The following is a 23,562-nucleotide window of genomic DNA, read 5'->3' on the forward strand; positions in this document are numbered from 1 at the left end:
CCATTGCCGTGGAACTTGGAGGTCAGGGTGTACGTTGTGGTTGTTTTCTTCCAGTGAGTATATGCAACTTGTTTTTTTTTTTTGTCAGATCAGTTTTTGTTCTTAAAACTTCTTTCATTATGCATTTAGTTTATGTGAATATTCCCATGATTATTTTGAAGCATAACAAATATTTACAAGCTGTGGTATTGCATTCTACAATCATTCTAAATAAAAACCCAACAAAACATATACATTCAGTGAATACACTTAATATTTTGTTGTTGAATTGGATTTATGCAGATAAAGCCAAAAAACAAAGTTCTTGCAATGTTTTGCCCCCAAAAAAAGATGTGAAAATAGTTTGGGAATTGTTTTAAATACTTCTCTGCTTTCAGTGTTTCCTATTGCAAAGAAATCCGTATAAATCACATAAGAATATTTTAAATTATGTACAGAAAATTTAGGTCTGTTAACAAAAAAATGTGGTTTTAGGAGTCTGAAAATGTATAACAGTTAGGTTGGAGGTCTCACTGCACAAAACATTGCTTAAAAAAACTGGACATGACAGGTGAAAGGTGCTCTTTCATCTTTGTTACCAACTGTTAGTGACACACTTTCACGTGCATATAAAAACATGATGTCAAGGATAGAAGTTACTATAATAATAATAAGAAATATGTATTGCTATGCACTTTTTTCTTGCAACTAGTCAACAGACCTATTTTTATTATTTACTAGGAGTTGTGGGCTAAAGCCTCAAACAATTTCAACTGAGGGTTTGAAAACTGTCCTTCCCTCTCTCCATTTTAATTGATAGGAATCCTGACTAATCCACTTGTATTTATGATCAATGGTTTAATGCAATTTAATTTTGGTTTGCATGAATTGTAGTTATTAAGCCAGCCTGACACAGGTATGTCACAGAAGCTTTGTTTTTCTCAGGAACTTGGAGAAGAAGTCAAGTTCAAAAAGGGAGATGTGGTAATTCTGACAAATGAGAAAGAATTACAAGATAAATGTGATCGCTCAGTGCTTTATATCAACAGCCAGTATTATTTGAATCTGGCCAAAATTGGCCACAAAATCTGGGTTGGAGATGGCCTCCTTTCCTTCGTTGTCAAAGAAAAGTGTATGTTTTTGTTTTTTATGACACAACCACTTTTTATGGCTTTTGAGTACCTTTGGACTCTATGTCTTAAAAGTATTATTTATTAATGATGGGACACACAGAACATTAAGAGTAAAATAATAACTGGTACACATTCATTTTTATAAAAGACATTTCATTAGAAGAATGAAATGTATACTAAATATTAATGTAAGACATCAAGTAGATGATTGTTTGCATGAATTTAAGCATGTGAATGTAACAAACTATTTATGCTGATATATATCTAAGATTAAACATCAAGTTTGCAATAATGTGATTCTTGGTATAGCTTCTGACAGTTGAGCATTGGTAGAATCATGCAGTTGATCCAGATGAATGCTAGTCATCGGTACTTGCAGCATGTTCACGGAGCAGTAATATTTTATTCAGTGAATCATGGCAAGTTACGAGCAGAGGTTGACACAGAAGGAGAAATCAGTAACTTGGACCACTGTATCATCCCCAGGGTTCCCCCAGCCCCCACATGTTGTCTAACTGATTATGACAAGGAGTGTATCAAGTTTGCCCTGGCCCATAATGTGAGTAGCATGAAGTAAATAGCAGGAAATCAAAGAGAATGATAGTTGTTAAAATATTTGTGTTTTACAAGGTAGTGGTAGAAATTAGACTAGCCAGACTGTAGTGAATTCATTTAGTTGATTTAAACTATTAATTGCATTTACACTGAATGTTTGCACCTCTTCCAATGTGTAAGGCTAGAATGCTATAAGGGGTTAAAATACAATGTGCCATTTATGGGTGCAACTCCTGCATGATATACTCTGAAATCTTCCGTAATCTTTGATAAATTTAATGTTCTCTGTTTTGCAAAGGTCATATTAAGTTCTTTTAGGATAAATGTATACTGTTGGCGGTGTTTTTAAGTAAAAGAATAATAGAACTTTAGAAGACCAAAGTACTGTAGATTTCATCTTCACAACTTCTGCTAGATTGGATGAGAAAATTATTTGAGATTTCTTCCTTCTTTTCTGTCTTATTTGATTACCTGTTCTTTGTAATCACAAATTACACATTTGACTTAGGAGGAAGAAACTGATCCTTACTAAATAAAATGTAAACTGATAGTCATATTGGTATATCCTACTTTTGCCCAATTCTGCTCAGCTATGAATTAATAATCATTTTATGGAAAAAGTCTTATCTGAGCAAGTTTAGATGCTGTGTTGTCTAGGAAAGTTCTAGGATATATTCTGTGGAAACTAGAAAACGTTTATTATTTATAAGAGCTAAACTGCTGTATGATTGTGAAATCTAGAATGCCTTATGATATAGACTAAGGAATCTAGAATGCTGTGTAATATACTCTAGGGAAACTATATAGTTCCTCATGGTATTTAGAAGCTAGAATGTTGCAGGATGGTGTGTACATTTGTATGTGCAGGTGGATATGATCTTTGCATCCTGGGTTTGGTCTGAGTCCATAATTAAGGAGATCAGGAGCATGCTGGGAGACAAAGGTGCAAAGATGAAGATTATTGCCAACATTGAGAACTACATGGGAGTCAAAAAGTGAGATTTCAGGGTTCACAGGTTGCTTGGCATTACAGAAAGAGTCTTTTAAAAAGACCAGATTATGAAGCAAAGATGAAGAAGAAAACAGCTCAGCTTAAAGACATTTTAGAAAACTGAAGAAAAAAAAAGAGTAAATGATAGACTATGAAAGAGAAAAAAATTTATTAAACCTTTGAAAAGATCGTCAAGTGGGATAAAGGTTATGGTGACTACAAGGTGCCATTTACTAGGCATATTTGAGCTTTAAGTTCTGAAATCTTAATGCCAGCTGCTTGCTACAAAGGCATGTAAGTATACTGTCATAGTACTTCATGGAGTCAGGCCTGCTTTATCCCTGCTATAAAAACTGCTAGAAAGCATGTATGAATTGTCCTTAAGTCAGTCTTTTATTCTTGAAGACCAATCTTTCATTGCAGACATCAAGACGTCTTTTAAAGCTTGCTTAAATGTATCAGATAGTATGTTGATGACTTTCTATAAATAAATTATTTTCTTTATTGTTTGCAATGGTCTGTTGGTAATATTTACCAGTTGTATTTATCGTGTGTTGCTTTAAAGTAGATTGATGCATTTGGTCTCTGAAATGTTGCAGCTTCAATGAAATAGTGGAGGCAGCGGATGGTGTGATGGTGGCACGGGGAGACCTTGGAATGGATCTACCTCCAGAGAAAGTGTTTCTGGCTCAGAAGAATATGATTGGCAGGGCGAATGTAGCTGGCAAACCGTTATCTGTGCTGCCAAGTACTGGACTTATTAACTGTTTTAATTTTTCAGTCTAATGCTTTGAGATCGGAATACATTTGTAAGGGTTTATTTTACATTGTTGTTATTGAAACACTTTCTTAAGGAAACTGTATTTTAGTATATATGTGTTCAGATGCTAGTTTAAAAAATAGGGAATTTGTGTGATCATCAGGATGTTTAATGTGACTTTTGATGGCCTTCAGATGCTGGACAGTATGGTGAAGAACCCTCGCCCAACTCGAGCAGAGGCTGGTGATGTGGCCAACGCCATTTTAGATGGCGCTGACTGCATAATGTTGTCGAGAGAAACAGCAGCTGGCCGTTACCCTGTTTTAGCTTTGAAGTATGCATGTGCTGTATGTATACTTTTTACTTTTGGAGAATAGGTTCTTTTATTATCCCTTTAATTTTATCTGTTAATCTCTTTTAAAATTAACTTGTTAGTATATTTTTTTCCTGATAGGAATTTATGTAATCTGTGTTGCAGAGTTCATCTAAAAGGTAATCTGTAATGAAGTAAATATAAGCGGACTAAGAGTGTTTGGTAATTCAGGAGTCAAACTGGCCTTTTTCATAAAGATTTTCTTTTCTTTGTACCGATGTGCAGATTGCACGGGAAGCAGAGATGGCAGTGCATCATGATCGTGTGTATCGCCAGCTAAGAGCATCAACTCCTCTCCCAGTTGACAGCACCCACTGCACGGCCATTTCTGCTGTGGAAGCCTCAATCCGTTGCCAGGCGTCTGCCATTATTGTTGTCACCAATAGTGGAAGGTGCAGTAATAAACGTTGGTCCTGAAGACAATTTTTTTATTTGATGTTGAGTGTTTGCTTATGATTAGAAACTCAACCTTAATTATTCATAATGGTTCAGATATTAGCCACTTTGTATTCTTTTAATTCTTTCCTAGCAGAAGTGAACTTCACAACCGGTGTCCGTGTCACACACTGTAATGTGAACAGTATAGTGTCACAAAAACACATTGTGCTGTGCTTAAAGGAATAAATAAATAAGGGAAAAAACTGTTTTAACTTTAAGAAATTGTTCTGCTATGAATTACTTCCTTAGGGAGCTAAACCAAAAGTAGTCAACCAAATGAGGTATTTTGTTATATTTGAAAGTAGGCAAATGAGTTAGTTCTTTAAACACCACATTCGAGATGGTCGTTGGTTACTCAATTTGACATGGGATTTGTATTCCAACAGCCAAAAAGGGCAAGAAATTAGTAATATTGGAAGTCTAATGTATATTCTAATATAATGTTTCATTGTTGGGCACTTTATGTTTATATATGTTGCGTAAATGATTTACAAAAAAATTTCTGCCTTTTAACTTACTCCTACTTTCATGACGAAAGCTCTCCATTCAATACAGTTATCACCTTTCATTTAAATAAAAGAAAATAAAAACTATTTTTCTTAGAAATCACATCACTTAAATGTTTTTAAAAAAGTTCTCTTTAAAATGGTGTGATGACAATGATAGTTGTCTTTTTTGTATGTTAATAGCTGTAAATATTAAACAACATTGTACTTATGCCATCAGTCCAGTTCTAAGCAATGAATTACTATATATGCTTTTCATCTGTATGGAATGAATTAATGTCTTGTTACTTTGAAATAATGTCATGCTAAACATTTTCTTCAGATTTTTAATATTTAAAATATTGTTAATTATCAAAATAGTAACACCAACATAATGGTCGTAATCTTGGGTTTAGGTCAGCTGGAGTTGTTGCCAGGTACCGGCCTCCTTGCCTTATTGTTGCTGTGACAAAAAGTCAGCACACAGTCAAATTGCTTCATCTTCATCGTGGAATCTACCCAGTGCTTCATGATGGTGAGTTTGTCAGAAACATATTGGGGAATTTTACTGCATGCAAAGAAGTGTATCAGTATCAATCTGTTGTATGTTAGTGTTCCATTTTCTGTTCAGACAAGACTAAAGCGGCAGAACCGAAAATGATTTTGTAGACAGCTGGGTTTTTTTTTTTGTGTACCTAGATATGTGGTTTGATAGGATGAATCACATTTGATGGCCACTTGTATTTTTCAGCTGCCAGTTGTGGCGAATGGATTGATGATATTGACTTCCGTATATAATCATGCTCTCATCATCTGCAAGCGCCGGGGTTATGTAAAGGCTGGAGTTACTGTATTTGGTGACGGGCTCTATGGAAGGCCCTGGCTGGACTAATACAGTCCGCACAATCAGTGTTCCTGACCAAGACACTTTAACTCAGAAATATGTCAACCTTGTCAACCAGACCCATCTAAGTATGTAAATGTGAGTGGCTCATAGGCCATGATCTTTCAGGTTGTTACTTGTTTGGAGATGAAATCATGCTTATTATTGAAATAGCCGAGAGGAACCTTAAATTCTCCTGGATGTTTAAAGACCTGAAATCTTATATGTTTGATGTTAATATTATATATATATTTATATGTTTATGTATTATGTTTGTGTGATTTACAGACCAAGTAATTGATCATAAAGAGAGTTGATAGAAGTTGACCTTCTTGGTCAAGTTTCCTTTCCAAGGAAACTGTTGAAAGCATTTATGCTGTTGGGATTATGCCTAATGCAGCCTGCAGAGATGTGTAACTTGCCTAATAATAACCAGATTCAATCAGGGTTTGGAAACATACAAGTCCAAGCTTTCAGCTTATAATGCTTTATTTCAGTTGTCAAGTGCCTCCTATATTGATTAGTGGTTAGTTGAATGCTGAGAAAGTAGCATTGAAGGTTTTAGAGGGTTTCATACAGCTTTTGCAAAGCAATTCATTTTTGAAGATTATGATGTAAAATTAGAATGTAGGTTGTTGAAGATTTTTCTGACACATCTTGGGATTAATGCTGCTACATTAATGTAAATGGAATATAATTAATAGAAGACGAACAGTGACATTAAGTGCAGCTGATGAAGTGTAGGTCACATAATAATGAATGGATTATTGTGCTTAGGGAAGTATCTTGCAAAATCAGGTTTTTTTAATGTCTGACTTAATGTGTGAAGCTGCTCAAGTTTTTGGAGGACCATGGTTTTATTGAAGAGATGCCAACCTTGACTTTTTTAAAGTGCACATGTCGACGTATGCTTTGTGTTTGGTATTCTGTTGTGACCATGTTCTTCTATCATTAATAAACAGATTTTTTTCATTAGCTGTAGACTTGATTGGATATTGAGGATAATCATCCTGAAAAACCTTTGCTGAAATTGACCGAAGGCTTAAGAAGCATTTGGTAAAAAAAAACCAACAAAAAACCCCAGTTCTTATGCTGTCCTGTGCCTCAAAGTTTTCCTATTGCCTGTCACAGCGACAAAAAAAATGTACATGATTCATTGTTTTGGATTTCACAACGAGCACAAGCTGTCATTGTTAAATGGCATACCACTGAACAGATGGCTCAGCAGCTTCGGAAGTAACATTTTGCTTTGGGACCACAAGCCCGACTGTGTTCAATATTGTGGAAGTCATTCTTTTATAAATTACAGTGTAGGGCCATTAAGCCGCTGTCCAGTAATCCGCGCATTCGCTTAAGCTGCATAAAATGCTTGGATCCCAATTTTGTGGCACAATGAATCGTACGGACCTGGACATGGCCTCTCAAACACTAGAGACGGGTGTTGACAGCTGTCATTATGGCATTTCAAATGTCCGTGATTGACATGCTATGCACTGTCACGGATTAAATATTTAAATGCTGGCTTATAACTTCAAAAAGGTATTTCTAGAAGATTAGTCTTTTATTTATCAAAACACAATAACATAACTTACAATGAAATTAAATATTAATCTGTTTTATTCACGCTGAGTGTCAGCATTATGGAAACCGCCATTCTAACTGATTCACACCTTACAATGCTACAAAGTTAAGAGAAAGGATTGTGAAATAAAAACCATTAATTTTTTTCATTATTTACTGTAATTTATGCATTATTAACAAATATTTAAGCCGTGGTTAAGCAATTTGGACCACAGTCACCGCGGCTTATTGGCCATATTCTGTAAATGGTGGGGACATGTTTTTCCACATCATCTTATTGCTGGCTGTTTTCTTCCCACATGCTTGTGTAAAGAACTGTGGAGAAATGGAAGCGGTGACAAATGGCTGTAGTATGCCTTGTTCATGCATTCCTTGCAAAAGTATTCTTTGCTGGATTTTTAAAATGACTTCAACATGGACACATTTCATTGACTCCATTGACATTTGCTTTATCTGAAGATCTGAAAACTAATCTACAGGCTATTGCTTGACTGTTTATTTTTAATTGGGTTTTCGTTAAGAGTGTTGTCAGTTAAGACTGGTGGAGATGGTATTTGAGGGTCAGGTTGTTGAAACGATAATAGTGGTTGAAAAAAGTTGGTATGAGACTACGCAAGTGGACTGGTGCATATGTGTGTGTGCTTTGCAGAGGTCATGAACAATATAATCTGTTGGCCATGTTAATTATCGTTTCCATGTTATATTGTGTTCAAGATATTAAAACAGTCTTTCAGACATGTTGATCTTGGATGTTTGTTCTCTACCCTTGTATCTGTACAAGATGGCTAAAGTTAACCTGGTAAAATAAAGCAAAACATTTTTCTTACATGAACAAGAAACAATAATTAAATACATTTACTTAATACTATTTTTATGTTATGTTGACCCTAAACATACTTAGTGCTAGCATCGCATCTATCATTGAGGACTAATTCTTGCAAAACATTTGGTAATTAGGATGTATGATGGCTTGTTGGCAAGCCTGAGGGTCCTTATGCAAGGAAGGTGCGGGAGGTGCGTGTCAGTGTAGAGGTGTTGCATGTGGTAGGTGCGCAAAGGTGTTATAAGTGGGAGACAGACCTAAGTGGTTACAGTAAACTAAGCGCGACCGGCCGGTTGGCAGAGGTGTCAACGACGTCTATGAAGAGAGTGACACCTCAGGACTCCTACGCCTGTCCGCCAGGTTGACGGAGAGTAGTAGTCACCTGCCCACCACGCCACTGCAGGCAGAGCGGAGCATCAGTATGGGTAATCGTTCTCTTGTCGATGTTGGCGACTTGATTGGTTGGTGAGTGACCAATGGCATCCTTCGTTCGTGTGTCTGCGAATGTGCAACCCCTTCGTCAGGGACGAGGAACTGTCAGGACTGCCCGCTGTCACCGTGGAAAGCAAAGGGCTATGTGACTTGTACTACCTGCGAGAGGACTTGCACTACCTGTGAGAGGACTTGCACTACCTGTGAGAGGTAGACGTTCGACACCAAGGCCAGAAGTCGTCGTTCTCAAAGGAGGAGAACGTCTACTGGATTCGCCGCACTCTAAAGAACCGGAGAACTTTGCTTGAAGATGGTGTTCGTTCGGCGGTTGTACGTGGCATTGCAGTCGTCGGGGACACCAAGTGTATGTCCCTAGACTGTGACAAGGCTCGACTCTGTGTCACTGGAAGAGCAGTCGTCGCAAATCATGACAACGACGACAAAATGTCAATGACACGACTCTTCCTGCCCACGTGGTGACTGACTTCTTGTAGCAACACCACGACTGGCCATCACGTTCATCTGACTTAGCTTCCATCGAGAACATCTGGGACATTCTGTATCGTGTTCTGGCCAACCAAAAATAGGCAGCAAAAATATGGCCCACTTACTGCATACTTAATGGCATGATACCCCTCAAACGACCGAGTAATACTGGTTCAGCCTATGCCAGAAAGATGCATAGAATGTGTGGCAGCAAATGGCGGCTACACACATTTATGACTGTTAACTATACACTGTTCCTGTTTAAAAAACAATTTCGAGACAGGGTTGTTTAATGCCTAAATCATGGAATAGGACTTGTTTACAAACAAAATCGTCTCAGTTTACTGTTCAAAGATGAAATCCGAATATATTACAACATAAACAGACACACACTTGCTGCGGTTATAGTTTCTGAGAGTTACTCTCCACATGGCAATTCACTTTATTGTGAGCAGTACAAATCCAGAACTGGAGCATGGAATTCACCGAAGAAAATGTTTGGAAACACAAATGTGTTGATTATTCAGAATAAACGAAAGCACAATATCATAACGAATAGAACGAATATCCGAAAAGTTTATTGCCTGTTGTTTATCACAGTTTAACATTTATTTCGATGTACATTCAATGTCGGACATGGCGACCGTTAGGTCCATTCTGTGAAACACTGATGCGCGAAACACAACATGCATCAACATTTGTCATGACATGCTGTACTTTATTACATTATGACACGCATCATGTCATGGTATGTGCCTCAGGGGCTCAATCGTGCTACATGGAGATAAAGAACCTACCTTTGGCCACATGAAATCACTGTTTGCTTTATAAACCTTTGATCCAAGCCTCTCACATTTCGTTGAAGGGGTTGGAGCGGCTTCGCAAAAGATTATGGTACATGTAAACTTCGGAATATTTCAACGAAGAGGTGTTGGCAGCGAATGTCAGAGACAGGTTCTTTGGGCAGCCAGGTGGCAGAGCTGGCACCAAGCGTCCTGTAGGTATGTTGTCATGTACTTTGAGAGTAAACAATGTAAACAATGTAAACAATGTACTGGTTACCATTCGTGACAAAGCGGAAACTATTACAAGCTGCCGTTAGTATTCCATATATTGCTTGCGCTCACCTTCCAGCCAGCCACAGATCTATTCGAATAGCAGTCACGTGGTGTGTATAACCACGGACGTGTAATACACGTGTAGCCTCTACCAGATAGTGTGAGCAGAAGTTTCTAACAGCACAAATACAGTAAACAACAAGCCCACATAAAAAACCAACATATTTACGGGAAGAACCTAAGGCTGTTGAAATTCACTTCGGCAAATTTGAAGAGAAATACTCCAACACGTAGATTTGTGCTATCAATCAAGGGCTACAACTCGATCTGGACGAGGATTAATTACTGAAGGTAGTTTCCCTTGCAAACCCTCCGTTTGTGCGTGGAAGTTGAGCAATTAAAATCGTTTCGATTTCTGTTTAAAAAAAAAAGTTGCTCTCATGGAATGATTAATGACTCTTCTAACCAGCCAAGGTGTGACAGGTAGATACAATATTTTTTGGACGTTACTTTTTCGGTTACATTCTGCTCTGCTGACGTAAGTTGTGTACAGGATTGAAGCTACCCGAGATAGCACGAGTTTTGTTTTTCCTTATTCAGTTTTTGTCCACTAACGAGAAAACGGATTTATAATGTATCTTGCTGAACTATAGCCTAATTTAGAATACTGCTTAATTCTGTCTGCATTCAGACTTGAACTTTCGACGATTAAAAGATAAAAGTGGGTGAGGAGCTAAGGATCGAAGTCCACACTTAAATGTTTTTTTGTGAGGGCGGTGATCATCTCCTCTCCCTCGTTGACTGTTGTAAATTGGCGGCAGTTTAGGACAAAAAAAAAAAAAAAAGAAAAAAAGAAAAAAATACATGTCAGCAAAACATCGATTCATAGAGACACTCAGGTTAAGGCATGAAATTGTACAAGTAATTCTACATCCAGGAACAGAAATCGAGTAGCAGACTAAACAAGCTTTCTCTGTGCAAAATAGCAGTGGCAAGCAATGCAGAAGACATCTGTGTGCGACGTGGTACAGAATCAGACTGTTCTCAAAATCATCACAAAATAATGTGAAATGACACAACATCACGAAGTATTGCACACAAATTACAATTAAAATGGCGCACAGAACTTTACAGTAAATACAGACATTAAACGATACACTAAATGGCAAACAGACTAAAGTGCTGTAGCTTGTCACGGGCTCAATGGAAGGATATTTGATATATTACAAAAATGGGACAGAAGTAAGGAAGCAACATTTGCGAAAACGACACTTTTGAAGCTTAATTACTTAAATAAACTACATCAATTTTGGTAGAACTTCGGACAGTAACTATTCACTTAGCCAAGATTTAAATATCTTTCTTAATTATTCTGTTGCAACCAAGGCTAAGCTGTACTTAAAACGGTTAAAAACTATATTTTTATAATCTTGGGACTTTAGTTTACATTTTTTGATGAACGTATAGGTTTGGACAAATCCTCTAAAAATAAGAAGACTCGATTAACAACATTTCCTACAGCTTTGGATAAAACCCAAAATGAGGAAAACTTGTAGGCAACTGAAGCCAGTAGGGTGGGAAGTAGGGTCTGGAGAAAGACAAGAAACATTTGTCACTTTTACTACGTTCTTCAACGTACACAAGCTTATTTATTGTGATTGTCAGTAAACGCAGTTATTTATACAAGTAATAAACTTTAACAGTACAGGTGAACAAAAAACATACTTTTTACGACAGCAAACCAAAACAACAGGGAATGGATTCCAGTACATGTTTTTGTCCTGAAACAGCAGTATACACGCCGAAACCTCCACGAAAGTCACACGTACAACCATACACATCGTGTACACTGTAAGGATGATGATATACAGGGATTTGTTTTCCTTCTGATGCACATTGAGTTGTTGGTTTAGGTCCAAACTCTGTATTTTCAGCTCGACAATGACAGTGCTCTGTACACGTGGCGGTGGAAGTCAGCTCAGTGCAAAAGTGTAGTTAGTAATGACTGGAGGTGGGGGATACCCACTCAGAACTTGCAACGATGAGAGGCGAACCTGGAACCTCGCTCGCTTGCATGTTCCCACAACTCGCCAAACTGGACAAGAACCCACAAGAGGCCCTTGTGTTCATGGATCGGATTTCAAGACAGCAAAAGGACGTCTTCAGAACACGTCTGGACAGTGTGGTGACCACACCTGGTAGCCATGGCGACCAGATATCTACGCTGGCGTTGTCAATAGACAGAGGCGACGACATTGTTGTCGAGATGTTTAGGGATGTTGATGATTATTACTAAATTCACGCGCTGCTTGTACAAACGCTTACTGTGTGACGTCATGGTCACGTGATTACACACTCGCAAAACGATTGCTTTTCATAAAAAGCAAAGGAATTAAAAAAGGTTAGTAAACAACATCCCTAGCTAGATTATTCCCACACATTGTCACATCACTTCCAAACGGATGCTAGAGCACGCGAGAAATAGTGCCTTTGACTGATTCCTACACCTGACGCCATTGTGGAGATTTGTGGACTGATTGCAAAGTGTGTTTTGTCCAAGCCATGTTATCTCATTGCTTAAAGCTTATCTTAAAGTGTGTTGTCCCATCTCAATATTTCAGTCTTACAATATTTACCTACGTTCAGTAGTCTATTATCAGAAAAAACTGAAACGTGATATGATTACCTCAAGACTTTCTTCTCAAAAGACTCACATACCTGTTCGTTACACTGAGTTTATGTCACCTCCACAGAAGTGTTGTACCTGACAGGTGTGAGTATACAGTCTGAGACTGCCGACAGCAGTTATGTAACACTACTTCTATGGGGCAGTTGGCAAAATATATGAGTGCTTTGGATGTCTTTATCTTCCCGAAAAGCACACAACCAGTTGTGGAATAAACACATTATTTTTAAGTAATGTCAAAGTAAAAATACGTTTTTTTATTTTGATTGTGGTTTCATGTTCACTTGGTCATCTTTCTAAGGTCTGTTCACAACGCTTGCATTCTCAAAATTAAAAAAAAGAAAAACTCCGCTTCATTCTATATAAGAAAACGGAATTAATACTTCGGAGTTTGACTTGAATACACAACACTGACCCCACAAAACCTGTCATTACTGCGGAGTATAACATAATTTAGTCGTATAAAGTGATTAGATATCTCGAACACTATTGCTTGACTGTTCAGTGCTTATCCTTGTCGAAATGACCGTGTTTTGCAGAAAAAATGTGCTGAAGTTGCATTCAACTACAGTTATATTCAAGTTAACTAAACGCGAATTATGTACAGGCTGAAGAAGTGGAATTCAATCACTCATGAGATTCAACTACTAAAAAATGGGGTAAAACGTAAAAATGGACCCTTGGTAACAATACCGTATCTAAGTAATAAATCAGTTATGCAAAATAGTCAATAAATATTTAATAAATTAAGTGTTCAGTATTATAAAGTGTCTTGGACCGGACTTTATTATTCTTTCAAGCTTTTAGTGGTGCATTCAGTTTCGCTGAATGATTTAGAGAGTTCTGGCCCCGCTGGTCGAGTTGGATCTCCTCTGGCACCCGGGTATGCAACTGTGTCAGTCGCTTCTCTTGTAACCTTGGGCTTTTGGCCGAGTATGCTAAGAATGGAGTCCACATTGTCAAATAACTCTTTCTCAAACTTGTTCATTCGCCTGAAAAAGAAAAAAAGCCAGAATAAAATAAGACCTTTTGGATTTAAATATTTAAATTCGTTTCCTTGAAAATGGGCTAAACCTGTACATAAATGCATGAACAATTCGAGCAGCATTTAAAAAAAACTTATAATTTTCTGTCATAAAATCATACATATCGTGTACATTGTTATGATGTGATGATAAACTGCATGCTCCAGGTGCAGGCATGGAGCGCCGTCCACCTGTCGCACCTGTGAAGCTTCAGTTCTTAACACTGATGGATTTCTCTCTCTCATGTTAGCCCACGTAAAGAACATGGACTTGACCACGTGAGAGGCAATTAGGTTCTAAATGAGTGAGCTAGTCAGCTAGGGGGTGTCCTAACCAGACTTTCCCAGTTTTCCATTCACTCACACAGTGTCCCCCATTTATGGCGCACAATAAAAATCATACCAATGACATAAGAAGGTGAATGCTACAGAATTGAAATATTTTCGACCTGTGGCTCTCATGTCTGTCGTGGCTAAGAGTACGGAGAGGGTTGAGGGAAGTTTGATAACCTCCACTGTGGCTGATTGCCTGGATCCTCTGCAGTTTGCTTACAAACCACGTAAGGGGAGTGTCTGATACCACCCTCACTCTTTTTAGATGTTATATTACAACACTTGGACACCTCTGGCACCTGTTCCCCCTTAGCTCCCTTTTCCCCGCATCCAAAGATCACTACCCTCTCCCCCACACCACCACACCAGTTGGAAATCGTCTTTAAATGGAGCATTTCTTCCTCCTAATCTGAAAAAACCATAGCACTCGCAGCTAGAAACACTTCTCTCAAGGCGTGCCATTTTCTCTGTGCCTTCATTCTACCTTTCTGCAGGCCGCTAACATCTGCCTCCACCAGCGATGAAGACATTTTTTTTTACAACTTTGACGTGTGCTCTAAAAAATTGTGACCTCCACCTTCTTGTCCCATATTTTTCCTCTCCACCTCATTACCACTTCTTCCGCCATTTTCCAATCCTTCACTCTTTTTCTCATTTCGCTCATCATGCAGCCATACATCTGCACCTTATCTATTCATCAAACTCTTCCTGAAGCATATTTCTCCCCACTCCCTTATCTTTCTCAGATTTATACGCTTAATTCTGTCTTGAGGTAAAACCACATTGTCCAAATGACAGAGCACAGATAAAGTAAATGAAGAATGTAAGGGAATCTTCCCCCTGTCTGCTTCTTTCTCATTTCAGTCGATAAGGAGGACTCACTAATGGAATTAAGGAAGACTTACTCATAAAGACTTTCCAGTCTGCTGTCTAAGTCCGTCAGAGACTGGATACTTCCCTTCTCCGGATGTTGCCGAATCTCGTAGTCGAGGGCTGAGAACTTCCAGAAATGGCCAGTGCTGACGACGATTTCGGGTGTACGTGTTCCGCTGGAAGCGATGGGAGATAACCCTTGATGTGCCGTCAGCTCTCAGACGTGGGTCCTTCTGAACCGGAAGTGCGGGCCTTAGGAGGAGGTTTTCGACGATCACGTGACTTGTCACGTCTGAGTTTTTCGCTTGTTTTACGGGTGACCGCGTCTGTAAAAAGGTCACGGCACCACAACACAGAAAGACGAACGAAAAAAAAAAGTGTGTCATATTGGGTACGGGTAGGTGAGCGGGGAAAGACAAATCTTAAGAAATATTCTTTTTGAACATTTGGGTATAATGAACAGAGAATTACAAAACTAATTTTCATCGTAATGTCAATGTCTCTTTTATCACAAATTAATAATCGTACATTTTCTTAAATGTGCACATCAGTTTGTGTGTGAGTGTGTGTGAGAGAGATACGTCTTTCAAACCATACTTTAGGCTAAAAACGTAGGTGAAATTAAATTAATAAAACCTTTTGTTACTTAAACAAAAAATAAGACTTAGGACTTGTGCAATGTCTGTACAATTGTAGGAATTAGTGTCTGGACAACAGCAGGTTTTAGTGCAATTGTAGAATTTAGTAGATTTGTAGGAGTACCGGTGGAATTAGTGCCTGTTTTACTATAAAATTATGTATATACAGGTATTGTCTGCGAGACCTTTTTGAAAATCTTCCTCTGTCACTTCCTCTGTTGCTGCTTCCGGAGAGAACTCTATGATTCCTACTCCCTCATCTTCACTCCCAGAGTAGTCCCTGGGCTCACGGCTCATGCGTCTCGTGTCCGAACTCCCGACTCTTCTGTGGCGAAGTCCTCCTGCATTGTACAGATTGGAGACACATGTAAACATCTTGTCATTACTTGTTATTCAACGATTTCTTCTTAGAATTTTGCAAAAATTATTATAAATATTTTAATCAAGCATTTAGCGCCTATAAAGAATTTACTAAAGAATACTATTTTGGTGAATATGTAATGGCTTTATTTATCAATTGCTTGCACGAAGGACACGTTTAAACGCCGCTGATATTTTGGAAAAATGTATAATGAGGATAAGTGACTGTTAAGCAGATGAAATAGTTTTCCATGGCGCACCTTCCATGTCTGTGCCTCTTCGTCTGCATTGTAAGCGCGGTCTTCTCTGGCGTATGAATTTGAGAGTTTCGTCATCAATTTTTGCTTTCACTTTCCGCTGCAAAAGCGTGCCCTGTGAAAAATATAAGCACAATATAACACGTTGGCCAATGCGTAGATAACACACACACACACACACATGTAAGAAGCGTTTGGACAGTGAACAAAATGTACACATTGCCAGGCTGGCCTGTCTGTCTTGTGCAGTAAGACAAGAAGACCATGGAAGAACATAATCTTTAATAGTATTTGACCTGTCGAGTAGAGCGGTTCATCGGGTACATGGGTTGTCCCAGCCTGGTGACAGTCTAATCCTTCCTAACAAAACTGTGTTGTAGTAGAGATGACGTCTCCTATACTCCGCCGTTAATGGGGGATAAGTGCCCCGAACTCACCCCTCAGGTGATCCTCTTTAGGGGAGTGTCCTCTAATTTGACCTGCAGTGCTGTCATAGCAACCAAGACGAGAATGTTCCTAACGAGTCGTTCGATGTTTTTAGAGAGAGAGAGGGAGGGAGAGGGAGAGAGAGAGGGAGAGAGAGAAAGCAAAGAATAGAAAGAAATGTTGGAACGTAACGGCATCCCACGAATCTGCAATTCTACATCTCCCATTACCCTACTACAACATGAAAACGTCCATCTTTCTAACAATATCCGTGGAGAAGTTTTTATTTCTCACCCTAGAGAAACAGGATTTATGAAGAAATTTTTAGTGCCCGAGAATATGTCTCCAGTTTCATCTCTGCCTGTCATTGAAGATTGTTTTACAAATATCTGTTTACTCTTTATTCATGTGTGTCGGAAGGATAACAGGAAATCGAAATTTTAAGGAAACATTTTTTTCTGGCTTTTCTAGTTTGATTGTTGCCATTAAATAAATGAAAACTTATTCCTGAGACTTAAGAAGTATCTGAATTTCTCTGCTGAAAGAACTCGTGTCCATTGACTTTCTGCCCTCTCTGCTCCTTCTAACTATAAATCTCCTCTGCTCATTATCACTTAAAAAAAGAGCTTCGAGCAAGAGCGAGAAATTAGATGAATCAACCTTAACAGGGCCGGCACGAGACGGGAACACACTGATCATTAAGGCTTAATTACTCCGATACTTAAAAATTTTACTTTCATTAGAAAAAGGAGGCTGCAGTAAATGGTGAGAGCATCGCCTCGTGACGGGGCAAAGAAAAAAGATTCAATGACTGTTATTTTCCATAAACACCATTTGCTGAGGAGATTAAGTTCACTGCAGTGTATGGACAGTTTATTTTGTTTATCATTATTTCATTGTTTCATTCACCAAAAAATGTTAAGCTGGAGGGTAGTTTTATTTTATTTATTTTTATTATTTGATGTTGATCGTCGAAGAGTGATGACAAAAATCTTTATTAAAATGGATGTGAATCAAATACAACATGCATTAGCGTGTATAAAGGTAGCTTAGCAGCAGTTAACGTTTTAATAATTATTATTACAAGAAACTAAAGTCCTGAAGCATTATAAAAAGAATGTGAAGAAAGATCGAACATTGTAATTTCACCGAAGAGGAGGAGGAGGTAAAGAAGGAGGAGAAAAAAAGAATATTCTTAGGAAAAAGATTCACCGTGATAAGCATTTATAAAATGAAGGAGACAGCAAAGAAATCTGAACATGGAGAATAAAAATCGCAGTTTAATCTCTAGCGCTCCCAAACACATCATGCTTCCAACAGCTTATCTTCTTCGCCTTTCGAGATGAACGTAGCTTTTCACTAGAGAATCTCCCTTTTTGCCAACAGGACTTTCATTTTAAATTCTTTGCGCGACACTTATTGAAAATCGTTTCCTATTGAGTAAATTGATGAAAATTGCATTTTAATATTGCTGGCATGTGCAGTGTCCCTAAATCTCCTGCAATTTCTTCTCTGCAGGGACTGTCTTCGCGTCCATTTTCCAAAGGGAAGTGGGAGCCGGCGGATTTGCGCCAGTTCCGTTCGATGGCTTCTAAGCAAAGGGTCACGCACTCTTTTTAATGCAATGAAGCGTGTTCCAGTGACAACCAGTGCACCGGAGCTAGTTCCTGCAAGCAATGACTGCAATTTTTGTTCTGCGAAATTTCTTTGGATTTCCTCCCCATTTTTGCGGAGTTTTTCTTCAGATAATGTCGCATACGCGTAGACTTCTGGCCTTTCTCTCTCCTTCCTTTCCCATTGCAACTCCCCATCTCTCTCGCATACAATGTTCTCTAAATAGGAATGCAACAATTCCCAGTGATACACCGTGCAGGCTGAGACACAATGATCTTACAAATGGCGTTCCCTGCCATCACTGGAAACATGAACAGCAAGTCTTACAGGATAATGGCGCTATCGCAAATGAAATCGCAATAGACAACTACAGAGATTAGAAAAGGAGAGAGAGAGATAGAGAAATTGAAAGAGAGAGAGAGAGAGAGAAAGATGATAACCAAGACACATGATTTCCTTGTCAAATTGAGGAGAAGTCAGGTCTGTAACGAGGAAGGATATTACAATTTAGAACTGATATTTTTTCAGGCAGCATTTTGTTTACTGATATTGATCATGCACTGATTTTAGATCGCAAACGGTGATAACGATGACGACGACGACGATGATGATGACAATGATGATGATGTACTAATAAAGTATTGACCTAACCCTGCAACGAAGTTAGTCTAGATATAACTGACTTGACCGGTTAACAGCTTAGACAAGAGAAAAAAATCGTTATGAAAGGAATAAGGACTATTTTGTAAGTTTACTTTATAAGCCAAAGATCACACAATATGTCAAATCATAATCATATTACCATGCGTAAACTTTTACAGGACAGACTGACAGACTGACTGACTTAATTGGTGTAAGGTTGGAATTGTCCCCCTATATTTAAAGGTACAAATTTATCGTTTTATCTGCTTTGAAGACTTTGATCTTTCAAAGTTGTCTCATAACAGGAAAGAAAGACATTCAAAGGCGGTATTTTACCTTTCGAAGATTAAATGTGATCTGGAACTTCTGCAAGAATTGTTCTGCAAATTCTGGGTAAAGCTGCAGGATCTCCTTCAGGTCGGAGAGTTCAATTTTATTGATGTCACAGTATGACAGCGCTCGTGCCGAGTACATAGACTTGCCCACTCCTGCTTCTTCTACAATAGTCTCCCCAAAAATATCGTCTTTGCCTGCGAAAAAAGGAAAGAAAATCTCAGAATATTCATGTGAAGAGGAACTCACCACTGCGAAAAAATAAACCACAGACTTCTATGACCTCTTATCTCTTATAATGTTCTTATCATTAGTAGAAATAGTGAGCTCATGTCACGCACTTGGTTGCACCAACCGACAAACGAAAGGTTGTAACAAGTCTTTCCACGTGTAAATATGCGCTGATGATACTCATTTGATTTTTTGGTAAACTATTTCTGTAAACAATTCTAGGAACGTGGATTAGTCTGAAGAACATCAGCACACAAACTACATTTGACGGTTTTTATTCATGCAAAATCTTATTAAGTATAAACATATTTAATTAATTTGCAACACATAATGGAGAAATTAGAGATAAATGATAATGTTTACAACACTCTAAAGTATTGAAATATCTATGTAGCAGAAGAGTAGTGTGTCAATGTACACCAAATCAATGATAAATTAGAGACTACCATAAAATGTATTAAATCCAAGTGATTCTTTACACAAACAATTGTGTGTTGATATTTTCAGGTCACCATCAGATCCATCATGGAGGGCTTTGTGGCTAAGACCTCTAAAAAGTATTGGTTCTGGAAATCAAGCTTGGAAGCGCGAAGTAATTTATCTGATCATTTCCAGCTTAAAAACTTTACATCATCCCGTAAGGAGCCTGCAGGCCCATGAGTTTTTTCATGGCAAATGACATTAAAGGTAACGGGATGCCATTTACTGATTATATTCAAAGATCAAAGGACTTTTATTTTTAAATTCAGCAAAATCTTGCAGACATTTTTCAGTTGTACTATTGTTTAAAGTAAAATAAGTTGGTGCAGTTATCAATCATGAATGATTGCCAATAATGTGTATACATCTGTATAATTCTCATCCCCATATTCTTTTTTTTTTCTTTTTTTATAAAATTAGAAAAGTTAATTCAGAGTTTTAAAAAAAATTAAGGCTGTAGCCATTGTGCAAAGATTTTACTTCACTAAATAACTATTATTTACTTTATTTTGTACAAAATTCTATCAGAACGAGGACTACAAATAGGAGAGCAAACAGAAGAAACTTTGTTCGGAAAAACACGACAAAGACGATTTCACTACTGTGAATAAAGATCATATGTATGCGGTTGAAATAAATAATTTGAACAGTAAATATGAAGAGTAAAGAAATAGTCTAAAAATAGTGAGCCAGAAACTGAGTAATACTAACAAGAGAAAGATAGACAGATAGAGAGACATAGAGAGAGAGAAGAGCAAAAGGTGACAATAAAACTAAAAAATTCGTGAAGAACTGAAAGAAAACGAAGGTTGGCACTGCACGGTGGATGCATTTAGCAAGTCTGCAGGAGCTGCAGGAATCTGTGCAGCAAGTAAGCTCCCTTGCAGGCTCATCAAACTTTAGCGAAATGAAATAAAGGTTAGACTATCGGCACATTTTGTTGTCTGCCCTTAGGTTTGCATCACAACAAGGTTGCGTTGGATTTGATGATAGTGATGGTGATGATCGACCCTCTGGATGACATTTTCAAAAGGAGGACAGCAGCTGCAAAGGTCTATAAGAAGCCTTTAAGGCCAGAGAACATGGCTAATATTGAAGTGTTTCTTCTAGAAACCAGAGATGTTTTATTAACTATGACAGATATGACAGGCAAAAAAGTACGAGAGGTGAAAAGAAAGGCAGACGTGATTGGGTTTGCTGTAAATATTGACATCCTCTTCGCACTAGCGGAAAGATTTTTTGTGGGCCAGGTTCAGTGTTAGACTACTTGCTGACATGTAAACTATCTCAGGACTAGAGATATTCTTTACAACAGTCTGTTAGTGAGGTTGGTGGAACAACAATCCTTCTATACTGCAGTTCTGTCCTGCTTTCACATCTCTGCTGAGACATGCTGATGTTTTTGTAGCTTGTGTACCTAGTGCAAACTGTATGCGACAAGACAGCCTCATTATTCACTATTTCTGATGGATATGATGAGACAAAACCGTTGGTTCCTTTCGAAGCTGGTCTGTTTCATCACTCACATTCAAACAGCATTCTTGGGATTAGTAGCTTTGTGGATGGGATTTTAGAATACATTTCTGTGGGTGGTAAAGAAAAATTTACTTTAAGGTTATTTATAAAACATGGGCACCTGCTCTGGGAAACAACCAACTGAGTGTCCATCTAGTCTCTTATAGATATCGGTAGATATAGGATATATAAATCTAACCTGAGGATGTTGACTAAGTTTTAGCTTCCAAAACCCATCCGTTAATTAATTAACTACGAAAGATGAAGCACAATATTTTTGATCATATTATTTTTAAACAAGTGATGTATGGTGTGCTCACCTAATATTGCCATAACGGTATCGTCCTTTGTTATCTCGATGGAGCCTCGCGCTATGAAATAAATGGAAGTCAGAATGTCACCCGGATGCAAAAGAGTGTCACCAGGAGGAGCATGCGTGGACCGGAACTTAGTGGAGAGCACTCTCAGACAACCTGCAACAACAAAAATAAAATGAAATAAAAAAGATGTGTCACTAAAGAAGGGTAGCCGCGCAATTAAGAGAAGTCAATCATATTGGAAAACGCACATTAAACGTACTGGGATTTGAAGAGACTGTTCCTTTACCAGTTGCCTCAAGAAAAGTCATTTTGTAAATGGCATTCGCACACGCAAAAGCCCCATATGTTGATGTCTTTTACAACGAAACATAACATATTTCATGCTCACCACAAATAAAAAGGTCTGACACAGAATATCAAATTATTTAGATTAGTTGGGTTGGACATGGGTGAGCCATACCAGCAAAAAAGGTAATGAATGTTTCCTAGTACAGGCTGATTTTGTTACCTTACCTGGACTTGCTCCTTTGAAAGCGAAACAGTTGCTCAGCAGGTTGCGGTTTAGGTGTAAACATATATCTGCCTGCAGTACTTCAGGAAAACTCTTCAATACCTGGAGGAATTACATCCAGAAATCGTTATTTTAAGAATCACCCGGGACAAATCGTTATACAACTTTGTATGAGCATTAAACAGCGGGGAATGGTGGGATGGTAGGGAATAAATATAAATACAGAATATTTACCATACAGGTATTCTAGCACAAAGATACTTTCTGGAAAGCAAAAAAAATAAAAAACAATCAAAAACAAAACAACAACAGCAAGAGTGGTTAGGTTAGAAGGTCATAGTTTCTCATAATACTGAAGACTCCAAGGAGTCCCTGTCATATAATAGACCAGCTGAAAACAATGGACGGCGAAGGTTTCTAAAAGTTGTTCATGTTAGGGATGGACTACAGAAAGGTGAATGAATCCCCTCAGCCCGCACCTGAAAAAGGGAATCAAAGAGATGCGCCAGCTAGTAATCAGACCAGACTAGTGACTTTGAAGCAATTGCAAATCTCTCTCATTACAGCAAAAAGAAAGCTAGTAGTTAACCTAGCTGACTGGAGAATCAGGTCCAAACAAGAGACATGGTTCTGCCAAAGGCGTGGCCAGCATCAAGGACAAGAAAAAAAAACTAGACATAAGAACAGGCAATTACACTGAGAGATCCAATGGAGAAGAACATTCCCAACACGCACTAGATGACCAAAAGAAATACAATTGTTAAAGGTTCAGTAAGGCATACTCTTCTCTTTACTCCCCACTCCTTCAGCACAAATAAGAATACCAGAAGGCTGAAAAAGTTACAGATTTCTAACAGAACATTAGAACACAACATAATTACAAGGTTTACAACAGAGACTAAGAGCGTGTCATTGCTTTCAGTCAACATCAGAATGTGAGAACAGGACCTGCACAACGGTAAGATGCCTGACCAAGTTTCAGAATTAAAAATCAGGGACCGGATGTTCTAAGAAGTTCTTCAAAGAGGAATGAAAAATGAGTGAAGAAATTATTGACTGGGTGCCAAAATGTTGAAGTGTTGTTTATTGTGTTGTGTTGATGTCGGAGTGACGCCAGGAGTAGCCGGGGATTAGCGTGGTCGTGTTACCCATGTTCATACTCTCCCCTCACATCATGCTTCTGATTGTGAAAACCAACACGACTATGCCAGAAGACAGCGCAATCATAAAAGGAAACGTTATCTCATATGTCTGTGTTATTTCCTCGATCTCGACCTCCATTTTTTTTACTTCCTCTTGATTGCAGATCAACATATCGACAAGTTTGGTCGCCGTAATTTGG

The 23,562-nt window shown here is 38.2% G+C and overlaps 2 protein-coding genes and 1 long non-coding RNA gene across 3 annotated transcripts in view; 1 reads left to right on the forward strand and 2 right to left on the reverse strand.

Annotated features, from left to right (window-relative positions):
• Window positions 1-7,919, forward strand: LOC112558051 (pyruvate kinase PKM-like). Its single transcript, XM_025228239.1, is given in 11 exon segments — window positions 1-53; window positions 925-1,111; window positions 1,523-1,671; window positions 2,535-2,662; window positions 3,258-3,389; window positions 3,582-3,765; window positions 4,017-4,183; window positions 5,131-5,249; window positions 5,466-5,509; window positions 5,511-5,566; window positions 5,568-7,919. Coding segments are annotated over 8 exon segments (951 nt in total). The 5' UTR covers window positions 1-53; window positions 925-1,111; window positions 1,523-1,671; window positions 2,535-2,540; the 3' UTR covers window positions 5,695-7,919.
• A 1,562-nt stretch (window positions 7,920-9,481) lies between these two features.
• LOC112558053 lies at window positions 9,482-15,055 on the reverse strand. Its single transcript, XR_003098062.1, has 2 exons — window positions 14,926-15,055; window positions 9,482-13,655 (listed from the first exon to the last, which is right to left on the reverse strand). It is a non-coding gene; the product is annotated as an uncharacterized LOC112558053 (long non-coding RNA).
• Window positions 15,056-15,103: 48 nt separating this feature from the next.
• Window positions 15,104-23,562, reverse strand: part of LOC112555382 (potassium voltage-gated channel subfamily H member 7-like) — a 107,075-nt gene continuing 98,616 nt past the window's right edge. The window contains exons 8-13 of the mRNA XM_025223755.1: window positions 22,223-22,322; window positions 21,710-21,862; window positions 19,167-19,360; window positions 16,152-16,263; window positions 15,717-15,872; window positions 15,104-15,219 (exon numbers count right to left, since the gene is read on the reverse strand). Of these exons, the coding sequence (XP_025079540.1) occupies window positions 15,104-15,219; window positions 15,717-15,872; window positions 16,152-16,263; window positions 19,167-19,360; window positions 21,710-21,862; window positions 22,223-22,322 (831 nt within the window). The remainder of the gene's footprint in view (window positions 15,220-15,716; window positions 15,873-16,151; window positions 16,264-19,166; window positions 19,361-21,709; window positions 21,863-22,222; window positions 22,323-23,562) is intronic.

The sequence above is a fragment of the Pomacea canaliculata genome, linkage group LG2, assembly GCF_003073045.1.
Source record: "Pomacea canaliculata isolate SZHN2017 linkage group LG2, ASM307304v1, whole genome shotgun sequence".
NCBI classification, from domain to species: domain Eukaryota; kingdom Metazoa; phylum Mollusca; class Gastropoda; order Architaenioglossa; family Ampullariidae; genus Pomacea; species Pomacea canaliculata.